The following is a 22,948-nucleotide window of genomic DNA, read 5'->3' as shown; positions in this document are numbered from 1 at the left end:
GTAGTACGCGCTGCATTCCCGTGTAAACTCTACGTGCCCCTGTCACTACCTCGGACTGTAATCATGGACATTGTGTTCTAAATTCACTCTTCCTCCTGTCTCTCTGCCCGCGTGTGAATAGCGGCTAGAGGAAACAACCATGACGGTGGTGGCACAGCGCCCACTGCAGTCTGCACGCCACAGCACCACACTTCTACTCAAAATCACGCCTCACTTCGCTTCCCTTCTAATTGGTTCCAAGCTGGGGACGGTGTCTGTGCTCACCTGCGCTAATTGGGGATATATCGCGGAATATCTAACCCTGATTCCTCGGTATTTAGACGTGGACTTTCTGCACATTTTTTGGACATTAAAATGAGCGAAAAGTGGAGATGTTTTGCTAATTAAAAAGGAAGACTTCAGCGTGAACCGGGGCAGGCCGTGGCAAGTGAAGTGTGTGTGTGAAGCAGTGAGCATTGGCATTTTGACGGAGTGTGAATGGATGCAAGACGCACGCATAGCGGAGCCGAAATGGACCAGAAGTATTAGCGAGCAAATAGCACCAAAACCACTCCAGATGAGACGTCGTTTATAGCAGCGAGTTTTAAACAGGAAGACTTGAGTTTTTCTCGTGAACTCCTGAAAGAAAATCGTTTATTCCTCTCAACTGGAAAGGGAAAAGGGAAGCTGTCTACGTTTTGTATTCTGTAGGCATTTCGCTGTGGTGTGGTGGCAGTTCGGGAGAAAGACCCAGTAGCCCCGAAACGTCGTATTTGTTGCGTTTGGAGGAGCCATGGGTTGCACGGTGAGCGCAGAAGATAAGGCCGCCGCGGAGAGGTCCAAAATGATTGACAAAAATCTCCGAGAGGACGGCGAGAAGGCGGCTAGAGAGGTCAAGTTGCTGCTTTTAGGTAGGTACCCCGAATATAATATGATGTTGTACTCAAATGGTTGTGTGTGGGTTTCCTCAGTATTATGGGAAGGACATGTTTTTGCACGTACGTGGATGTGGTCCAAAACACTAAAGCCTGCAAGTTTGGAGTGAGTAGGCTTTACTGTCACATCACACTACCTTATGGATTTAGTTGGTACTATCTTGGCCCCACCTTGTCCTCCCAGAATGGTCACATGGTACAGAATATTGGTCAACATAACAGAGTGGCTGTGCATTTGAATAGCTTTACTCTAATCTACTTGTGCATGTCTATGTAGCAGTAATAGTTGCGGTAACTAGATTCGGAAATACTTTGAATCAGCAAGAACGTCTGCAAATATCAAGATGGCATTTGAGTGAGGATAAATGCTATAATGTTGCCCACAATTGTTGTTCTTATCTTTGACTACACCAAACTGTTCATAGGTTACAGCTTCTGGTGTGTAGGTGACGTTTTGAGGACTTTTGACAATTGAAAATGTATGGTAAATGTTTGTTAATTGCTATGGTGACAGTGCTAGTTTCTACTCTCTGAAAGTTATGGACAGGGCTCCTTTACTGTTGCACTATGTTCTATCTGTTATATTATTTAATTCCATAGGCCAATGTTGATTGACTATTTGGCTTTGTGTACGCAACCAAACAGGAAGGAAAAGGTGGTGCGGTGTTTCTCAACTGGTGGGGCAGGTGCCAAAATTAACCTTGTGAGGTTTATGTTCTAAATCCGAGAGAAAGAATATCATATAGACCTTCATGAGCCATGGGGTCAAATTTAAGTTTTTGGCTTCTTAATTATGAGTTGCCATAGAAAGTAAGGCTATTATATTGATATGACACTTTTGGTTTGTCCTCGTGGCTTGAGGTAAAGTTATGTTTTTTTTCCTCACACAATTTTTTTTTTAATTGACTTTTTCTCAAAAAGAACAAGCATCTAACATCTGCTCCATCTAGATTTGACAAATATAATAAAGATTATGCCATAATTTCAACTTTATTCCTCAAAACTATGTCTAAACTTTGCTTTTCCTGACAGAGCATTAGCTGTAGACCTCTTTTAATGGCCCAAGCTCATCAATGGCTATTTGAAATGACTAGCTTTGATTTCTATTTTAATTAAATTTATTGCTCACTTGGGGCCGGCAAGGACTACACCATCGAATCTCATTACATTGGATGCCATAGTAGGTCATATTAACTGCAGTCCAGGTGGAGCTCATGTCAAGGCTATAATTAATCTCCCTGCATGTCAGACTTAAAACATGCCAGGAACTTGCATTATTAGTCAATTTACACTATACGGCTACAATAATATTTTACTTGTAAACTTGTCAGCCCATTAGTTATATTTTTTAGAATAATAATGCATTTGTCTATATAGTGCTTTTCCAGACACTCAAGGTGGCCTTAAGTCTGTACATTATTCATTCACTCCACAGTTAGTGGTGGTAAGATACTAGTTTAGTGAGTAGCCACAGCTGCCATGGGACAGACTGACTGAAGCAAAGCTACCAGTCTACACCATGAGTCCCTCAGTATACCAACAAACACACACACCATTTCACGTTCATACTAAGCAATGTGGGTGAAGTGTCTTGCCGAAGGACACAACACAACAGTAGTATTTTTTATATATTTTTTGGCCTGTGGTCTTACAGTGGTATTCTCAGTGGTCTCCTATCCAAGCACTACCCAGGTCCAGCCCTGCTTGGCTCCTGATTTCATATGAGTTGAGGCTTTGACAAGGCAGATTGTTCTTTTTTAATGTCTTTTGGCATTTGTTTTAGGGTTTGTATCCCAGAAAACCTTTAGAAATTATTAAAGAGTCAGGTAATATTTTCATAGGTAATTATGATTATGCTGATCAATGGCTGCACCTCTAGCTAACACACTTGTCCATATACTGGGCCTGATATCATCTTGTCAACATGCTGCTCTGCTCCACAGTCAGGGCTCCTGCTGTTGGCTGTGTGCCCAGAAAGCTTGATTCACACACAGTATTAAACCAGGACTAAACATTAACACTCTTACACTTGTGGTCTCCCTGCAAACTCAGCACAGCACTGCACAGCGGGGTGAGCGGCGCCTACAAAAACAAACTGTTGTTCTTGGACACTTGGAAAGTACTGGACAAGTGTGTTATTAAAAGGCTTTTTCACATGAGGAAAATTCAAACACCTCTGCTCCTTTTCTCACACCACTATTCCCTATTACTTTCTCTTATCATCATGATAACTGCATGCTTAATCTGCTTTTAGTATTTCATCATTAATCATTAATATTGTATCACATAATTATTTTTATTTCCTATATTGTCTTATTCTTCATAGACCATGCAACCACATAAAGGCCAATATTAGATGTAAATATACCCTTGCATAGAGTCTATAGTTAGTCTCTAGGTGAGTCAGTGTTTGAACCTGGTTTGGTCCTGGTTTGCTTTGGTTCAGTTTAGGATTAGGCCACCCAATTATGGAAATAATAATTGATTTCTTACCTATTGAGTTCATTATTGAAGAGAATGTGGGGTATCAGCACCTAAAATAAAGAGCACAAACATAAGAAATGCAAGTAGATGACCTGTCCCGAAAATGTCTTTGACAAGTAGAAAGATGTAAGCTGTGAGTAACTTTTCCCCTTGAGGTAACGTACAGTGTGCACACTGTTAATGTGAATGATCTCGATTACTTGATTACATCATTGTTGTGTTTGATTACAGCAATAGTCATTATTGGAATTTTTATTCAATTAATTGCACACCCCTACTGTGAGGAAGGTTTTTTTGTGTGTGATTTTAGTAATATCTTGTTCATTTTGTTGTGTTATTATACCTCTGCATAAGTCAGTATTTCTATTTCCTTACCATCTTGACAACCAGATATGCACTGTTACATCTCATCTTGGGGAACCTTTTCTGTGCATCTGAAAGTGAGGTCTACAACTACTAATCAGTGTAACTAATTGAATGCTGAAATTGCATATCTTATATAATTGTTTTCTGCTCTAAAAACTCTCAAATCCCAAAGGGTAGAGTTGTAATCAAATCAAAATCAAAATCCATCAAATTTTAGTTGACTAGTGTACTAAAAGCAGTATTGCAAGTGTTGGCCATATTTAGGACCTAATGTGCTTACAAACTCAACAGTAGAAGTAAATGTTGCACATGTTGATGGGTGGGATAGACGGGTGTTTCCTGCTGGGACAAGCCCCTAATAGCTCAGGGGGGTCGGAGCTAAGTGCTGTGTAGTCATGTGAGACTCCATGTCTGCGTGTGAAGACCTACAATCAGACTGACAGGTGCTTTTGTGGCTCTCAAACTGACTTATTCATTGAGCAAGGCTAAAAGAATACAGATAATGAATGTGTGTTTTTTTTTTAGTACCATACAAATGATACTGGTGTGCTCTTGTCTCGTGTGAGGAGTTAGTTGCCAGATGTCAGTGCAGTGCTACAGCGTGACATTGTATAATAGTTGGACAAGTTATAATTGGAGATGGGAGAAGTATATCAATACATGTATAACATTGAGATTGCTTTTGGAGGAATAAAATGTCGATTTATGTTTTAAATGTTGAATGTTTAAATTTGTTTTGTCAGTGTTCCCCATTTTGAGTTAGTATCCTGAATTGATATGGAGTTAATATGATTAACTGAGATTCAGGAGCTGGTTCATGCCTCAACCTCCTCTACAGCCAACCACAGCTTATCTCAACCACACCTTCATTTACCCATAAGCCCTATTCATAAGGCCTATCCCGACAACACCATAGGCGTCAGCTCTGTTGACCCCCTCCTCCCACCCGTGTCTTTTGCCCCCCCCTCCCACCCGTGTCTTTTGCCCCCCTCCCTCCCACCCGTGTCTTTTGCCCATGCTTCAGTCCGAAGACATCCTCTTCGCGGGGGGTACTGATTCAGCTGGGTGACCATTTTGGATTGAAGATTGTACCCCCATGTGGCATGGTCCTTGCTAGTGAATTCCACTATAGACAGACACTTAATAGATACAGCCTTGGAGATGTTTTCATTTTGATAGAAGTGAAGACATATTCACTACAGATATTATGCTGGTTGTTTTGGATAAGGTGGACTTGTTAAAGACAAGCTGAAATAATGATTCATGATTGAAATGACCACGTTTGTCAGTGTAGCTTATGTGGGCAGTGAAATGAATTTCCTATCGTGTTATAACAGGATGACCCATTGTACAATGCACACACACACAATCATTATATAATTAATTTTGTCTGTGCATAAAATGTAATAATGTGGAAATGTGTGCATATTGTGTCTTATTTATCTAAATTATCATTATTATTGTTATTATTATGGTTGTTTTAAATTTAATTATCATTACTATTTTACTTAGTCTCCATCTGATCTTAGCTATACATTTAAATTTTTACTATAACTTTTAAGAGCTTCATGTTTATTAGTTTTTGGTTTTTATGTTTCTGTTTAAATTGTTGTATATATGGGGGGGTTAATTAATGTATTAAAATTTTTCTGTTGCATGTGAAGCACTTTGTGCTACATTTCAAATGTATGAAAAGTGCTATACAAATAAAGTTTGATTGACTGATTATTTTAGCTGTATAAACTAAAAAAAAAAAAAAAACTAATCTTGCTTAAATATTTTTACATACTAAAAATAGCTCTGACTGATTGACTATTGTACATTTTTATGCATAAGAACTGAAAAGGAACAACATTTATTGCATAAATGTGTGGTAGACATATGGGTCTTTATGGTAATTACCATTGGGTCACATTGCAGTCTATAGATACTTGAATGTTAAAGTATTATCTTATGGGTGTGTTCCTTTTTAGATGCTCAGGAAGTGGAAGGAGGAAGCTGTTTGATTCGTGTGTCAAGTCCCTAACTGCAAAACCATGTGAGCTGCTAACACGCCCACATGCAGAAACAATACAGGCTGATTGCTAAATGTAGGTTGAGGTTTCTAAGAAGCGTGGCAATAATTTTTCACGCATTAAGTCTTTTATCATGTGCATCTGCTCTGTATTAATTTCTAACGGTATACTCCATTACAGAAGTGGCATCAGTTTCATCTGCATATTTGGGATACAGTCTCTTATCTGATTGGACCAGCCTACACTTGTCATGAGCACGACTTCTACTGTTCTTTCCATAGACTGCTATAAGAGCCAGATCTTTGTTCAGACCAGGAAGGCCCCACTAGTGCTGCAGTTTTAGAGATGTGCTGACTTGCTTGTCCAGTTGAACACTTTCAAATTTGCTAAATAAGATAATATTTGGATTTCCAAGTACCACCAGATCTTAACCAGGTCTTTGTCAAGCCTAAATTAGATATTAAGTTGTGCAGTGTTTAATAAAGATATTTGGAAATGGGCATTAGTGAATTAAACCTGTCTTGTATCACCAAAATAATATTATAGTTTAGTGCAATTGTTTTTGTTCCTAAAACAATGCAATAATTTTTTTTATTTTGCTAATTGTAGTCACTGCAGAAACATTTCAGAACATCACGTTTTCAAATTGAATGTTGTCTAACCAGCAATTCTTTTCCTACTTTTAAGTTGTAAGATGTCCAGGAAACATAGGAATAACCAATTCTAGACCATCACTGACCTAGGACTGCAACACAACATACGAAACCGTAATGAAACTAATAACACTACCAGTGATACCCCTACTACTCTGTGAGAACCACTGATGTATACTCTAAATTATATACAGTATATCTGGTTTGGTCTATATTGGCTGCTTAAATCTTCCTCCAAACCTTTGAATCCTAATTAGCTGTCTCTGGATCTTGTCTGTAATGCTGGCCTGGACTTCTTGATCATAATAATAGCCTTGTACAGACGTGATTCATCTCATGACACAAAATGACGGCTTCGACCACTGGCCACAAGCTCAGGGAGCCTATACTTGTGTGTCATTAGTCATGTCTCAGGCCAGTGCCACCAAATCCTTTATAAACACATACATTTCTGCTGAACAAGCACACAGCAATAGCAACAACAGCTAATATAAAGATTTTCTATTTGAAGCGTTTCTCAAGCTGTGGAACAACTGGTGGTTGATAATTGTTTAGTTTGAAAACATTTCTTATAGCACATAGTATAATTTGCAGTTATTACAATATCATGAAGACTTTTTTTGTCACTCAATTCTAATAGTTGGGGATAGACTGTAAGTCATAGATTTGTTTAGTATAGTCCTGGATTGGTTGCCTGAATACACATTTCTTCAATACTTTATGAAGATGTGAGTCTGGTCACTAGAGAATCTTCCTGTTTTCAAATGGGCAAAGAAAATTCGCAGTGTGTTGAAATACATTGTGGATTTCTGCAGAATGAGTGAGAATGGTTATGGGGACCAGACTGATGTCAATCTGTATAAAAAGTACTAAGAGGTATTCTGGATCAGCATCTGTTTAATCCTCTTCTACTTTATATGTTAAAGGTCCTATGTTACACAAATTTTTTTATAAGCCTAAACCATGTTATAATGCTGATACCTTACCAAAACATACCTGGAGTTGTGTTTTGTTTCATTCACTCATGTTGAGTAATTCTTTTATTAGCCTGTCTAAATTTCCAAAGCTCAAAATGTTACATTCTACGTTGTGATGTCATGTAGTGGTAGTTTTCAAGGTAACAGCTACCTTTGACCTTTTGTAGTTTAGATAATTTCAGCTGTGGAATTGCCAATTTCTACCAAATAATTCTAGTGAAGGTGTATGGAGTTTAAAAACAGAATAGAGCACTTCCAGTATTACCACATGACATCACAAGGTGGAACAGAGTTTTTTCAGATTGAGAGAAGAACTTGGCCTAAATTTGCAGGTGTTGTGTGAATGAAACAAAACACAACTCCAGGTGTGTATTTGATGAGGAAGCAATGTAAAAGGTAAGCAGAACTTATATTGTATATTTGTATTTGTACAAATGTAAATTGTTGCAATTATTCTAGAAATGTGCAAATTTAAAATATTAACGTCCTCCATAATTAAACTTTGTCATTGCCAAAATATTGTATTCTCCTCTAATGTTAAGTCAGTTTATACTCTTCATCAAGCCCTGGTTTGGACCTGGTTTGGCTTCCAAGTAGTAACACATTCAATGTGTTGCTTCTACTTGCAACTTTGTCTTTTGTCTCATCTTATTGTAAAGATTCTTAAATTTTGCAATGACATTCTCAGGTTGACTGGATGATATGCCAGTGTCAGTAGATATGTCCATATATGGCTGGGCGTCAAGCAACTTGTGAAGATTTCCTGAACGCTGCAGAATGGTGGTTGGCAGCTTCCTGTACGTGTTTGTGGAAGTGAGAATGCCTTGAGATTGTTTTGCAGAAGCACATCACATGCACTATGTGTCCTCCTTTATGATGAACACCCAGTGAAACCTAAGACCAGACACGAGACCATGTAAGAGAGGGATGTCATGGTGTCAAATTTTAGTGTTTGTGATTATTGTGAAGATCACAATTAAAAACAGTTTTCACAATTTTTTCACCATGTCCAAACAGATTTAACTGATACAGTGATAGGGAAGTTAAAGTGACAAACTGCCAAATACAAAATCCCGATACATGTAGGTTTCTTTTTGGGAGTAAAGATGCTTGAACTGAAATGATTTATTTTGGCTTCTACAATTTTAGTTCTAAAGCTCATATTGTGACCTGTGTGTTCATTATTATAGATTTAGAAGTTAATCTTGCCATCCCTTGCCAACATAAACACATTCAAACTTTCAAAATACTCTGGCTGTTATTTTTGTATAGACTTAATTTAAAAGCCAATTGCTGTGACTAGGAACATAAACTCCATTAGAGCTTTACACTCAAATATGAGATCATGCATTGTTTAATAAGTTCCCTTTCACTTCATGTTGAGGCTTGAGCGCAAATGATATCAGATGTTTTTATGCAACACAGCCCACAGTTATCCTCTGCACAAACATTACCACAATATGAGTATAATGTGATTCTGCGGTCATACAGATTGATACTGTAAAAATAGAAAATGGACTATATTCACTTATTTTCACCAATATTTGGAGCCTGTTCCAGCAACTATTATGCAGGCATTACTGAGATGGATGGATTACTATTAGGGGTGGTTAGACCTGTCACCATAATTACTGTATTGACTTCAATATCTGAAAGCTAGAATAATATATTTTGGGGGCCAGTATTTATCGTTTATACATTTTCTTTGGAATAACAGGGAGATTTTTGTTGTTTTAGTTGTAAAACAATAAGATTTGAGATGTAGAGTGTTGAATAAGTGGCTATTTGAGGCTAATTACCAGTTCATTCTGCTATTTGATTGTTGCAGCTCATGTATTTAGTGATACTGTCTACTACTGTCTAAAATGGTTTACTGGGATTATGCTTTGTTATTGTGTCATTAAGGGACATTGAGTAGTTTCAGTAATATTATTTGTCCTTCTACACCCCTGTAGCAATGTATCGTACTTTGGTTATCCTGACAGGCACTATAGGGGTGGCAATCCATAAAAATCTCGTAAAATTAAGTTATTTCCAGATTCCAAAAATCTTAAATTCAAAACAACATTCACAATCCTGATGATTTGATGGATGTTTCGATATTTCCCAATTACTCGAGGTAATCTGTTTTACATTAATCATTCCACATACTGCTCATTGTATGTCTATAGTACCAAGTTGTATCTGTGTTTAAAAGTAAGCTATTAATATCATTTCAAATTTAAATTGGTTTCAGACAGTCCTATTCTACATACAATATGCAAGCATAGCACTAAGTTGAGCCTAACCTTTTGATGCACCATAACCCCCACCTTCTGTTGGGTCTTGAAAAGAGTATTCTTCTGAGGGGAATTGCTACAGTCGTTGTTATCTCAAAGTTGTTATGTAAAGATGTAGTACTATGATATATTTATCTGAAAACACCCCAATAGTGCAGGATACAAAGTATTTAGGCAGTCTTTATGCAGGGTTAGATGCAGATGACATGGCTGTCTCCGTGGCACATTTTTCACTTCCTAATCCTATTTCTATTATCGTGCCATGCATTATTCAGGCTGCTATCTTTAATCTCATTTTCTATTCGCGAAAGCTTTTCAGTGGAATCTGAACCTGGAGCTTGGAGGTGAGATGTCGCAGACTGGTTCAGAAAAAGAGTTGGGACTTCAAGTGCTTAAACCTTTATCGTTGGACTGCGCTGAGAGGGAAATATTAATCATATGGTAGATGAAAGCCACAATATTATTACTTCTCTGGTGCTTTAGACAGTTGAAGTGTCCTTACAAATTTCTTCATTTTACTCTTCACATTTATTTTTGCAGCTATGTGTTGGTTGAATTAGTTTTACTACAGCAGAATAGGACAGCATGGTGTTTAGTCATGAGGGAAATCAAAATGTTTTGTTCCAGTGATTTTGTAAACATGTATTTTGTCCTTCACTGGCCTGATAACTGTCCTACACACAAAGATACAATTATAATGGGAGAGCTTATACTCCTGAACAAGAGCTGCATATTCCCCAGCAGTACAAAAAATGGTGAAATGGTGGTCATTCTAGGTTCTTTTATGAAGCTTTAACACTTGCTTGTACTGAGAAACAAGAATACAAGATTGTTCACAATGTTGCAAATTTTAAATGAAATGGTACAGGCAGAAGGTGCATAGTACTTGCATGCTTTAAGATGAATCTAATATCCAATTGATTCCCCTTATAAAATTGTAAGACATTTTTTTATTTGTCAGGTCATCATGTTAAACCTAAAACAGATCACTACCATGCAGTAACTGAAAAATATCACAAAAACAAATGCATAGCTTTGTGTAAATAAATGCAAGTTATGTTTGCTCCACTATTGGATATAAAAGACTGGGTGTCTTGATGAGATCTTGCCTGATAATTCAAGCCTTTCCTTAAGAATGAACTCCTGCGCTTGTTCTTGATGGGATTTGATGAAGCAATTATCCAACTCTAATAACTTGTCCTGAGGAGTGTCCATACTCCGTTTGAGAGACTGGACTTCAGAGATAATGATCCTCATGTCTTGGCACGGTGCATCAAGAGGAGGCTGTATGCTCTGGTGTTCAAGGTGACTTAGTCATTTACATTGTAGCACTTTCTGATACTTCAGTCCCACCGCAGAGCTGAACATGGCTATAAAGGTGTATCTGGTTATTGCTGGTGAGAACTGAGAATACAAAGTACACAGTATACAATGTCACAAAAGTTATAGCTTTGCTGATACTATAAACCAATACATTACCTTGGATCACTGTTTTCTATAGCCTATCGTGTATTGTATGTAGTTTTATATTGCCTTTAGAATAATGTAATGCTTTACCTGCTGCTGAAAGTGTTAACGCCATTACTCATTCACTGGGTGGATAGAGTCACAAATGCTCTGGGGTAGACTGGAACTGAGGATGCCAATTTGGCTCCTCCAACCACCACCAGTCACTCACACAGGCACTAAATACGTAGGCAAGGTGATTGAAGTGTCTTGCCCAAGGACACAATGATGTTATGCACCGGTTCAAGCAGAGATTGAATTTCCCAACCTTTTGAGATTGTGGGTGAATGCTCAAATCACTGAGCTACTTCTGCTTCTGAGAGTTCACACTTTGTTCCACCTGTCACTCACTCAGTGCTGGACACAGGCTGAGAAATGGAGGAGGAGGGGGTGGGTAAAAGTAGACTGCATATGTGTGTGTTTGACCAAATAACTGAATTTATGAATCTTAATATGGGAGCCCCTCACTGGGTCCTATTGCTGTTTAAAACCAAATTGGGGCAATGGTTAATTGTTCAGTTTAAATTCATGAGGTTTTACCATCCAAACTGTTCTGTGTAACCTAAATGAGATGGTAACCTAATGAAAAATAATCAGATACTTTTGTCAATATCAATATATTCTTTTCAACTTACATCACTGTATGAGTGCTTAGGAAATGCACTATGTACAGTATGCATTAACAATAAAGCCAATGAAATGTGAACTAACATGGCGAGAAACAGATTAGCGCTAATGCAAATACCAATACTTCTGACACGGCTGGGTCAATCTGATTAATGCACTCACTGAGTTAAGTCATTATGTAATATACCCAGTAGTAGTAGCAGCAGCACTAGCAGAGTATGTGACTAATATACGATGCATGATGTAGGCCTGGACAATATGGCAGAAAGATTAATCACATTTTTTAACACAATTTTTTTAATCAAGTCTGGGGCAGCTTGGGGAAAGCATTGGGGGATAATATGTCATTTCTTTATATCTTACCAATACAGATATTAAATAGTATTTTTAGACATTTACGAGTATTTTGACAGAAATGATAGAGCAGATGTGACCTCAATATTTGTGCTTCTTCGGGGCATCCTTTACTTAATCTGTGTGTGTCTGTGATTTTTTTAGTTTTGTGTCACTTATCACCATCGCCAACACTTCATTTGTGTCTTACCAAAAACATGTTGGTGGAACTGTTTATTTTTACCAAATCTACAACACAAGCTTGTTTGAGTGACGGATGTTTTGGTACACCATATTCTATTTGTAGTTCCTGTCAAAGCATAACTATAGATTTAGTTAAAATGCTAATGTCAAGATAGGGAATGCAAGATGACTCGGATGCCCCCCTCACCCCTCTCTATATATCTTTCCAAGTTGGAACTATCAGTTATTGCATATTTCTCTATCTGAAGTGGAGTGACTTATCACATTGAATTTTCAGCACTTAAGTATGCTTTGCACTTTATACATTTTCTTTAGATTTGGCAATCCAAATTCATATGCTATTTTTCTTTAAAAGAGGCTTTATCATTGAATAAATGTCTTGAGACTGTGCCTTGTCAACTTAATGGACCAGTTAAGCTCTTGACCTAAGTGATCATCCACTCACCAGTCAATATCGATGCACTTTCACTCTGACATGCCATTAATCTGTTGTACTTCTATAGTGAATGCAGCATAAGAGAGAATGCTATTTCATCTCAGATGCAGTATCTGTCCATTCAGTGTAAGACAACAGAACTTTAATGTTAGGCCTTCCTGTTAATGTAGCAGTAATAATGTATTTTATTTACAAAGTTCTTTTATAGGCTCTGAAAGACTCATTACATTGCATCATTCATTTACTCCACACCTGATGGTGGGAGCTACTTTTGTAGCCACAGCTGCCCTGGGACAGTCTGACTAGCCTAAGGACACACCACAGGTATGTAGTAGAGCCCCTGCAGCTTCACTGCTTCACCTGGTATGGTGGCATGGCAGTCTAATTACCAATTAATCTGCTAAACTCTCTATTTAAAGGTCATTGATGTAGACTATGACTAAAATAAAGACTAGGAATATTGCTGAACAAAATTACTTCACTGGAGTATTCCACTTTACAGTGGGGTCCGGTCAAGCGGTAACGGAGGGAAACAGGGGCAGATTTTTTACATTCAGATAGCACTTATTCAGAAAGTAGAGGGACTATTGAAATAAGGAAGGTATCAACATGTAGGAAAGAGTTAACACTCCAATAGGGTAAAGTTAATCCTGCGATATCCTTTCAAGTTGTTGACAAAAAATAAAAAAACTCATGTCGGTAACGGAGGGAATGAAATATGCAGCACTTTTTGGGCAATAAATACAAACAGTGATAACTAGCGGTTCTCACTTACATATCCTTAACAAACTGGTTTGAATATTTGCTTCATATAGTTTTCTACCATATGGTACAAGATTAGGTTGAAAAACCTCTTACTTTTTGAGTAATGAGATTTTTTATTAAGAAAGATCATGGTAATGGAGGGAAAAGTAACAGAGGGAAAATTGTGAAAGCAAGTAGAAGGTGCATGATTTTGCATAATTTGTCAGCTTTTTTCTTCCGAATACTTTAATATTACTTTAAGGGAACTATTTCTATAAAATATCAGTCCTTCCAAGCAAATTTTTATCATTTTAAATACATTTTTTGTGTGAAAAATCATGTACCTTCATCAACAGTTCAAAGATCGAATAACACAAGATATGATGAAATACATCAATTTATTTACATAATTTGCAGGTCTTTGAAATTTGGGAAATAATGTTTGTTCCATGTTGCATACATGGCATTTTTAAAACGTATGTAACTTTAGAACCAAAAATGGTACAGAAAAAAGGTTAACAGTTTCATAAAGTAGAGTACATATGTATCTGTTGAATACATTTTTATATCAGATGCATTAACTTGAATTTGTGGCCTTGCTGTATACTTCTGCTTGACCGGGCCCAGTGGCCTATCCTGGTTCCCCCTATAAGAGCCGCTGTTCCTGGGATAAAGGCTTGCTCCAACTTTTCTAAAATTTTTAAATACACAAAAGATGAATTACTACTCTGCAATTTCTGTGTGATTTATAAACTTTAACATTTTACACTCCATTCAGAAAGACAATTGTAGCCTATCTGAATGTTGTGCCTTCCTGTTAATGACCAAATGAATCCACTAATCTCTTCCTCCATTTTGTTCTTTTTTTACTAACCAGTCCTGTTTCGACCTTACTGCGTGGTACAAGCCTTCAGTGAATGGACCGTAATTGTTTCTAGCCCACTCAAATGTTTAAACGTGTTGATGTTTGTTAGTACGGTTTTTGGCAGTGCCGTAGCCATGGTAACACTCATCTGGACGAGGCGTTTGAGGTCACGGTTTTTCTTTCTATTTTTTTTTTTTGAGCTGCACTTGGGCATGTTTTTCCTGTAGGAAGTTGATCATCAGGAAGTCATTAGGAAAAACGGTTTGGTTCGGCCCCTGTTACATCCTCTAACTTACAGTAGATCTACCCCTGACAACATATTTTACTCTAACAGTGTGAATTCATTTGTTTTAACACAAACTTTTATGTGCGAACCATACAGTATGCTAATATCTGCTATTTTTACTCCTTTATTCAACCATTCGTCTTGTAAATTCTTTCTCATTTCACTCTCCCAACCCTTAATGCAAAATTCTAGTTTGAACTAAAATAACAGTTTGCAGTTTTTCCACATTGTGTTGGTTATATTCAACAAATTGTTGTAACTTTCTCTGTAATAGATAGATAGGAGAGTCAATAGTGTTTTGTGTGTGGATAAGGCTAACTAATTTGTATTGATGAACTGACTGTGCCATGTTAAAATACTAAACCACCTATAGAGCTGATATTGATCTCTAAAGTGCACTATGTAACTTTTCTGGTAGGGGGCTACTTGTCTCTATGGAGATGTTATTGCTTTGCTTAAAATTTTATTAAACATATTGATCTTGCATTTATTAAAGTGTTTTTATAGCTACATGCACTGTTAATGTGAGCAGATTCGCCTCTTCACAGATCTGTCCTGTAACTTGGCCTGGTAGAGTTCCCCCATGGAGAGAGATACTTTTAATGCCATACTCTGAAACATTCCAGATGAAGTAATAACATCAAACAGATCAAATAGTATGTGCATTATTTATTAAGGCAGTCTTAAAACTGTTTAAGTTATCATGTTTTATATAAAAGGCATATCTGAAGTGCTACTAAAATAAAAGAAATTTGTAGTTTTACTGGTATTTTTCATGTATACTTTTTATGTTTATGTAATTACAAATTTGGAAGCAGTAAATGAGAGCATTTTAGCCATGCAAATGTAATTTTATATTTACTTTAGTATACATTTCAGTACTCTTTCCACTACTGCCTATATGAGCATAAACTGACGTGCTGTACTGTAAAATGTATATGAGCAGAATGAGGGAGGAGATGGAGGAAGTGCAGCTCTGCAAACAACAGCTGTGGCAGTTTGGATCCGAGATGTCTGTCTATAGAGATAAGATTTATCCATCTGTGAAACCAGTGCGTTTAATGCCAGGACCTTGTACTACTTCGCAATACTACTGACTCATGTAATGGGGCAAAAAGAGAGGAATTTGTTTTTCTAATCCTGGTTTACTGTCTGAAAATGAAAAACAATCATATACGTGTAATTATGTTTTCTTATCTTTATGTAACAGCAATGATTGCAATTACAGTCAAAATAAAGTCACAAAAGCTGCAATGTTAGTATAGAATGTCAGGCAAACAAGAAAATGCCCAGGGTAAACCTCTACAAAATGATTTCTCACACGAAAAAATAAATTGTAATTATAACCCCAATTGGATGCATATCTATCCGAAAAACTGTGTTTACATTAAATAAAAATAAATAAAATGAAAATACATTTGGAGATTTAAACCCAGTTTTGATACACCCTCCATTTTGGTCAGGTTTGCTTCTTCTGAAAATGTGTACTTGTTTTATCAACCTACAAAGTTACAAAATTACAGCAAAATCCATTTAACTGTAGTTTATGCTCGGCCATACTTCTATTTTATCAATATCTTTCTACTTTTCCCATTCTCTAAAAAGCTGGTATACATCTCGTGTTGACAGGGGAAATCGATAAGTCGTCCAATTAGTGTAATTAATAGGGTCTGTAGTAGCAGAGTGGAAATTGATCCTCTGCTACAGCCATGGTTTGTTATGTTTTGATTTGTCACAAATGCTGTGAGCTGCCAGATTCTATACTTATGCATGTCCTGTGCATTTAAAAGAGTCATTGGTTTTCAGAAAATGGCACTAAAAGTTTTTTGTTTTTTTTATGGATTTGTTTTATAGTAGTAGGGGCCGTATTGGAAAAACAGATTGCTTTGGATTTTCCTAATGACAATCAGGTATTTTACAGTGCATGTCTTGAGCAAGGTGCAGATGAAATATTGCACATATTTTGACTGTAAAATTAACACAACATGGAGATTACAGTGCAAGTTTCCATTCTTTTCATTAGTCTTCTGTGTAGTTTTCTTATATGGATATACTGTATATACTTAAACAATACATGTATTGCAAAATTGTAATAAATGTAAACAGTAAATTGGTCACCTCTGTAAAGTAGCTGTATTTGCATTTTCCACATTGCCTTGATTCCCAAATGTAAACATTTAGGTTGTATATTATGTTATGTCGGTAAATGTTATTTTAATGCGTGGGTTCAGTTGCCTAGGAGGAGAACCAAAATGATTGTCTCTGATTTTTAAAATGTCTCTCAAATAGTTTGATTGGTTGGCAGGAGTAATTTAGTTTGGGTTTTATCTTTTCAGGGATTATTACAGACACAGACTAAACTTTCAGGTATTTCCTAATCCTCCCCTTTTTTCACCTTTGGGATTAGACTCTTCAGGTTTTAAAGGAACTGTCATGTTTGAAAGTGTAAAAATTCAAATAACATAGCATAACACATTTTCTGGTCAACCCCAATATAGACTTTCAAAAAGTATATTTGCATTTTCTAGGGCAAAGATCTAAATCTTTTATCTTGGATCTCATCTTTTTGTGTCTTTAAGAGGGAGCTAATAACAATCTTCTTCTGGGAGTTGATTGATTGATTGCATTTATATAGCACCTTTCAAGATACCCAAAGTGCTTTACAGTTCATTATTCATTCACTCCACACTCAGTGGTGGTAAGCTACTATTGTAGCCACAGCTGCCCTGGGGCAGACTGACGGAAGCGAGGCTGCCAATCTGCGGCATCGGCCCCTCCGAAGGGGAGTTCACAGCTCACTGTGATTGGTTAAATCCACCTATCACTCGCAGAATGACAGAAGCTGACCACCATCTGAGGATTGACTGGGGAAAATTTATATGCATGTATGTATATGTTGAATCCTTCTACTTTTTTAAGGGCTCTGTTCTCAATTGCTTTTAGTAAGCTAAATGGCATTCCTCAGATTTGTTTGCTAATATCTTTTCCTAGCTTTGATCTATGAGAGCAGAGCAAATGTGGGCTCTACACTGCATTAACTTGAAGCATGTAACGATCGTATTACATGTGCTACAAGAGCATTGACTTGCATTTCTGCAGCAGTGTGAGGAGGAGGAAGAGAAGTAGCTGAAATATTGGGATGGTGATAAGGAGATGAAGCAGAGCACAGCACCAATGGTAGTGTACTAGTACTACCATTGGATATATATACACGTATTCTAATGCCTAATGTTTGAAGTTAATTGGTAATAAAGGTGAAGTTCAGTCACACTATTATGATCTACCTTGCAAAATGTATGTACCTTTGCTTGTTCTACCCATGGGCCACCTAAAACCTGCACAATTAGTTCCTATTATGAATTTAACTAGAATTTGGCTCAAGATCTAGATCTAGGTTCCCTGGGCGCTGTACAGCTAATGGTTGCACACTGTCTCTGCCAGGTTGTCCCAGTGTCATTGAAGAGGACCTCTCCTTAGGGGGAGAGGACATGCTCAAAGCAACGGGCAGTTAGTCATAGAGCTGACCTGATACCAGTGTTTCCCATACATAGACCAGTTTGTGGCGCAGCACCACAGAATGAAAACCGAGTGCCACAAATTGATTCTGCCCTTTTTTTTTTTTCTTTTTTTCCAATGTGATTCTGTTATTCTCAGAGAGAGAGAGAGAGACCATTCACCGTTCCTCCCGACACTCTGAACCGTAACAAAGCCCGGCCTGGGCCCACTTCCCGCGCAATAAATGGACCAGAACCCAAGGAGTTCCCTGATCATGGGGCACTTGAGTTATTTTTCAGAAATCCACGTAAAATTAGGTGCATGTTAGCTATGTACCAAACAGACTAATGCTGTTTCATTATTTCATTTAGTTGCCTTGTTGTACCGTTAGTAGTTTCTTATGTCTAATTATAGTACTTTATTTACTTTATTTGTATTATTATATAATTGTTACATTATACTATTTTGTTTTACCAAAAAAATTTTAAATACAAGAACAAGTTAATATCGATTGAGCTAGCTAAGTATTTGAAATAAAAACCTTAAGATTTAGTTGTTGTTGTTGTTTTTTTGTAATTCATTCCTTGAATATCAAGGAATCTAAAGTTGAGGTAAAAACTAAACTTTAGCATCAGTTTGGATAAGTAATTCTCAACTTGAAACTTAAAATACAGGTCTTCCTCTAACTGTACTGGCACGTACCGTCCGAAAGGGGGGCACTGCCGTCTGATTGGGGGAGGGGACACCACACATTGCTACTTGGTCTGTGGGAAATACTGTGATACTATCAGAAATATTTCTCACATTCATCGAGTAGAAACCAGAATACCCCAAACATGCATTCTTACTGAGAGCTGGATCACCTCTCCCCAAATGAACCTAGATTGTGCACCTTCCACCATAAAAGGTACCAGAGTACTTAAAAATAGTATAGTATACAAAGTACAGAGTGTATATTTGAAGTACAGTATAAACCAATATAGCTGTAATAAATTATTTTATTTCTAAATTATTGAAATAATAGGTTTGATTTAATTTTGAGAATCTTAAGTTCTACTTTTTTTTTTTTTTTTTTTTGTGCTCAGTTTTCATGATTTGCTGCTGGTTGGAAAGTGCTGAGCTCAGCCTTGCCTATAAAAATCTGCTTATGATGTGCCACATAATGTCTCCAGTGGGAAAAACGAGAATTGATTTTCAGTGGCATTAAGATGGGCCTCGTCTGTTTGAAATGCATGTGCTGTTCTGTGGATGTATGGCATTGCCTGTGGTCAGATGAGTGTAGAGTGTATAAGAGCAGTTTAACATGTTCATAGTATGCACCATCTCTCTGCAGAGCTGCACTGTGAGCCCGCTGCTCCCACTGAGGGCACTGACCTAGTTTTCTACTCAAGGCAATGCTACATCCAGCTTTAATGTTCTTCCATTGATCCTAACCTTTTGTTAAATAAATTTGATATTATTGTTGCATGCTTGGTTGGACATGCAAGGGCTACTGCTGGTTTGCACACAGATGATGGCAGGGCGGAATGATTTGGAAGAAAAATATCTACAGTAATTAGTTTTTCTGACAAACATTGCGAGTTTTATGATTTGTCTTTTTACTATAGGATTCTGTTCAAAGTTCACATTTTAAAAATGTCTATCCAGAATTGACAAGGACTGAAACATGAACTGACAAACTAATACAAGGATCACATTTAAGAACATGTTTGTGCAGATGTCAACTACAGTGTTAACCATTTTATGCAGGATGTTTTGTTGTTTGGGTTAGAAATGTTGGTACTTCAAAAACTGCATATTTTGTGATTAATCTAGTAGCCTTAGATGTTGGTCAAGCTCTTGTGGTGTTGCTGAATCTCATATTTACATCTCAGAAGCTGAAGCGCTGGGGGAAATAATTCATGCACGCTGTCGATAAATAAACAGACCAAGGCTCATTTTCAGACATGCAAATAATAGCCCTGTATTACCAGGGCAGTGTGCTACTACGGCCTATATTTATCTGAGACCCGAGTAATATTGATCTTCAAAACCCTATATTTTCACCATGCTCCAAAGCATACATTAATGTATTACATTGACCTACTATAGAATGTGTGGTTTATGTGTTTGGGTTCAAGGACAGGACAAAAATGACTTCAGTAATTTACCTAGAATCAAACTATTTCAATTTTGTTTCTTATTAATGAAATCATGGTACCATGTGTGACCATCTTGCAAGTGTATTATATATTTAGTCAGTTCCATTTGCTGCATTTTAAGTATTTTATTCTTATAGACAATATACTTGACATTGCTTTTCTACAAATAACCATTCAGGCATACGTTATTGATAATGCCAAGATATATTGCTTTTCTTTTGAGCTTCTTTTTTGTATTTTTCAGTATGTAAGCAGACATAGCCACTCAACTGTCCTATTAAAAAAATCAATTAATTGCTCTTGTACTATCTTCAACTGTTAATTACCTTTACACTTCTTTGATCTATTGTCAGACTATTGGATTAAAATAGCTTCACAAGATCTTAGCAGTTCCGCTTAGTGTCTCCCAGTGGAGTTTAACCTTTTAAATTGTTTTGTTTTGTGAGAGGTTGTGACCCGGACAGTGCGAGGTGCTGAGGGAGAGACGGGTGGGGGGGTACAGAGGGGGGAGGGGGTGTCACAGCTGGCACAGTGACTCACCCTCACACTTTCTCTGTCACTTTCTCCCTCACTCACGCACAATGGGAGATTATTGATGCTGCTGTATGCCAGGATCTGTGCAGTTTTCTTACGCAGGCAATTTCACACCACTGAGGAGTGAGAATCACAGTAAGCTTACTGGCAGGAAGTGAAATTGATGTTTTTTTGTCCAATTATAAGATGGGAAGAACTAGGGATGGGCAATATTGACAAAAATTTTTCCAGATGAGTATTATGGAAATCCATCAGAAATTTGCTAAAACAGCTAAAACATGCCAGTAAATGTTTTGGATGAAGTTCAAGTGTGTTGCTCAAAAAAAAAAAAAAAAATTAAATTAATTAACTCAAGTGCAGATATGTCACTTCATGTCCCTTGATCCTTACTCTACTCTTTTCACAGCCTTTTTAAATAGCTTTTATTCTTGACAATATTTTCTACGTCTCCAAAACAACAATTGTATGTTGTCTGGTAAACAACTTTGAACAAACTGGCAATGACTCATTCTGAAACTGGTGCAATTTTGAGAATGTGCCGTGGAATATCTGGGGGAAAAACACAAACAAAAAAGAAACAAACACAAAAATTCTAATTATTGCCTGATGTTGTATAATATATTGTCCACCTCAGCTCAGTGGTCATGCATAAACTCGGATAATCTCAAAACAAACTCTGAGCATGCAAACTCAGGCAAAATCTGATGACTGCCATGTACTACAAATGAATCTATGACCACTGTGTGCTCAGTATGTACCTGTGTACCAGTGAGAAATCCAGTTGGATGACTTAATCCAAGTGATCAGTGTCTTGCTAAACCTTCCGTGTAAACAGTAAGCAGTCTCCTACACGCTTGTACTGTCTGTGGTGCATGTCTGTACTTGCTCCATATTTCACCTCAAGTCAACTGCAGTGACACCAGTTTGACTTTCTCTCTCAAAATTCTTTGAGTTGTTTGTGGAGCTTTAAAGAAGACCAAACGCCCTGTCACAGAAAGCTAAATCTGCTTGTGTGGGTTGTCCATTAAAAGTGCACTATGTAACTTTTAGAGGGACTGCTTATTGCTTGTCTACATGGAGATGCTATTGCTTTGCCTGAAATGTGCCATAACATGGTACGACATCAAGCTAAGTTACAGGCCAAATTTATGGAGACGTAACACTTGCTCACAGTAAGAATGCATGTTTTTCAAGGTATTTTTGAGCAAAAAATCAACTTTATTTGAATGCAAGATTGATACGTTTAATGGCGTACAAAGCAATAGACAAGACAAAGCAATAAGATGAGCACATGGTGGACTTTCCCCAAGAAAGTTACAATTTGCTCCTGTAAAGGTGCACTGTGTAGCTTTTCTGGTGGAGAAAATGCCATTTACTCGTTTCCATGGAGATGTTCTTGCTTTGCTTAGAATGGTTCACAGTATGGCATTAGTCAAGCAGCTGACGTCATGATACCAAGTCAGGTTATAGGCCATATCTGTGTAGAAGTAACACCAGGGCCATTATACAAATGCATGCATAGAGATGAGCAAGTTGAATCTCCCATTAGCTCCTGTGATATGGTTAGTATCTTCTGTCTGACTTGAATGTTGCTGCCGATGATTTGTGAAGCATAACCATGTTTGTCTGTGTGTTGTGAGCTGTGGCTTGTCTTATTGTCTTAATTAGTGCTGCATCTTGGGAGTAATTACATTAACTGGGGCATCACTGAGATGCGTTCAAGTGTGTGTCATGGATTAGAAAGTTTGGTGTAATGTTGTCAGGGCATGCATTTTGGCTTGGAGGGTAACTGATTCATTTGTGAAAGCTGTCAGCTGATTAGAAATAATATATCATTTCTTGCCAACTTTCATTTTAAATAGAGGAACAATGCACATTTATAGAGCAAAATTGAATCGAATATAATCGGATTGCACCATAGACTGTATTAAAAAAAAAAAAAAAAATGGACTAGGACTGGACTAAGGGAGTGTGACTTCACCCATAGCGTTCAGCTCCAATCAAAAGAAGCTCAAAATGCAAACGGTTATAGGAAAAAATTTGGAGTAAAAAAAAACAACAAAATGGAAACACCAGGATGACGTAGAGC

General features: G+C 37.3%; 1 protein-coding gene across 2 annotated transcripts in view; it reads left to right on the top strand.

The window, feature by feature from the left end:
* The first annotated feature begins 195 nt into the window (after positions 1–195).
* Positions 196–22,948, top strand: part of LOC110168673 (guanine nucleotide-binding protein G(i) subunit alpha-2) — a 51,191-nt gene continuing 28,438 nt past the window's right edge. The window contains exon 1 of one of the 2 annotated variants that reach the window (XM_020934150.2): positions 196–890. In XM_020934150.2, coding sequence (XP_020789809.1) covers positions 773–890 — 118 coding nt within the window. In that variant the 5' untranslated portion in view covers positions 196–772. Of the gene's footprint in view, positions 891–1,181; positions 1,270–22,948 lie in introns of those variants that run through there. The other variant, XM_055160078.1, reaches the window with a different exon arrangement.

The sequence above is a fragment of the Boleophthalmus pectinirostris genome, unplaced genomic scaffold (assembly GCF_026225935.1).
Source record: "Boleophthalmus pectinirostris isolate CB_2022bp ecotype Guang Dong unplaced genomic scaffold, ASM2622593v1 HiC_scaffold_3, whole genome shotgun sequence".
In the NCBI taxonomy this organism is placed as follows: Eukaryota; Metazoa; Chordata; class Actinopteri; order Gobiiformes; family Gobiidae; genus Boleophthalmus; species Boleophthalmus pectinirostris.
This window is presented reverse-complemented; position numbering and strand designations above follow the sequence as displayed.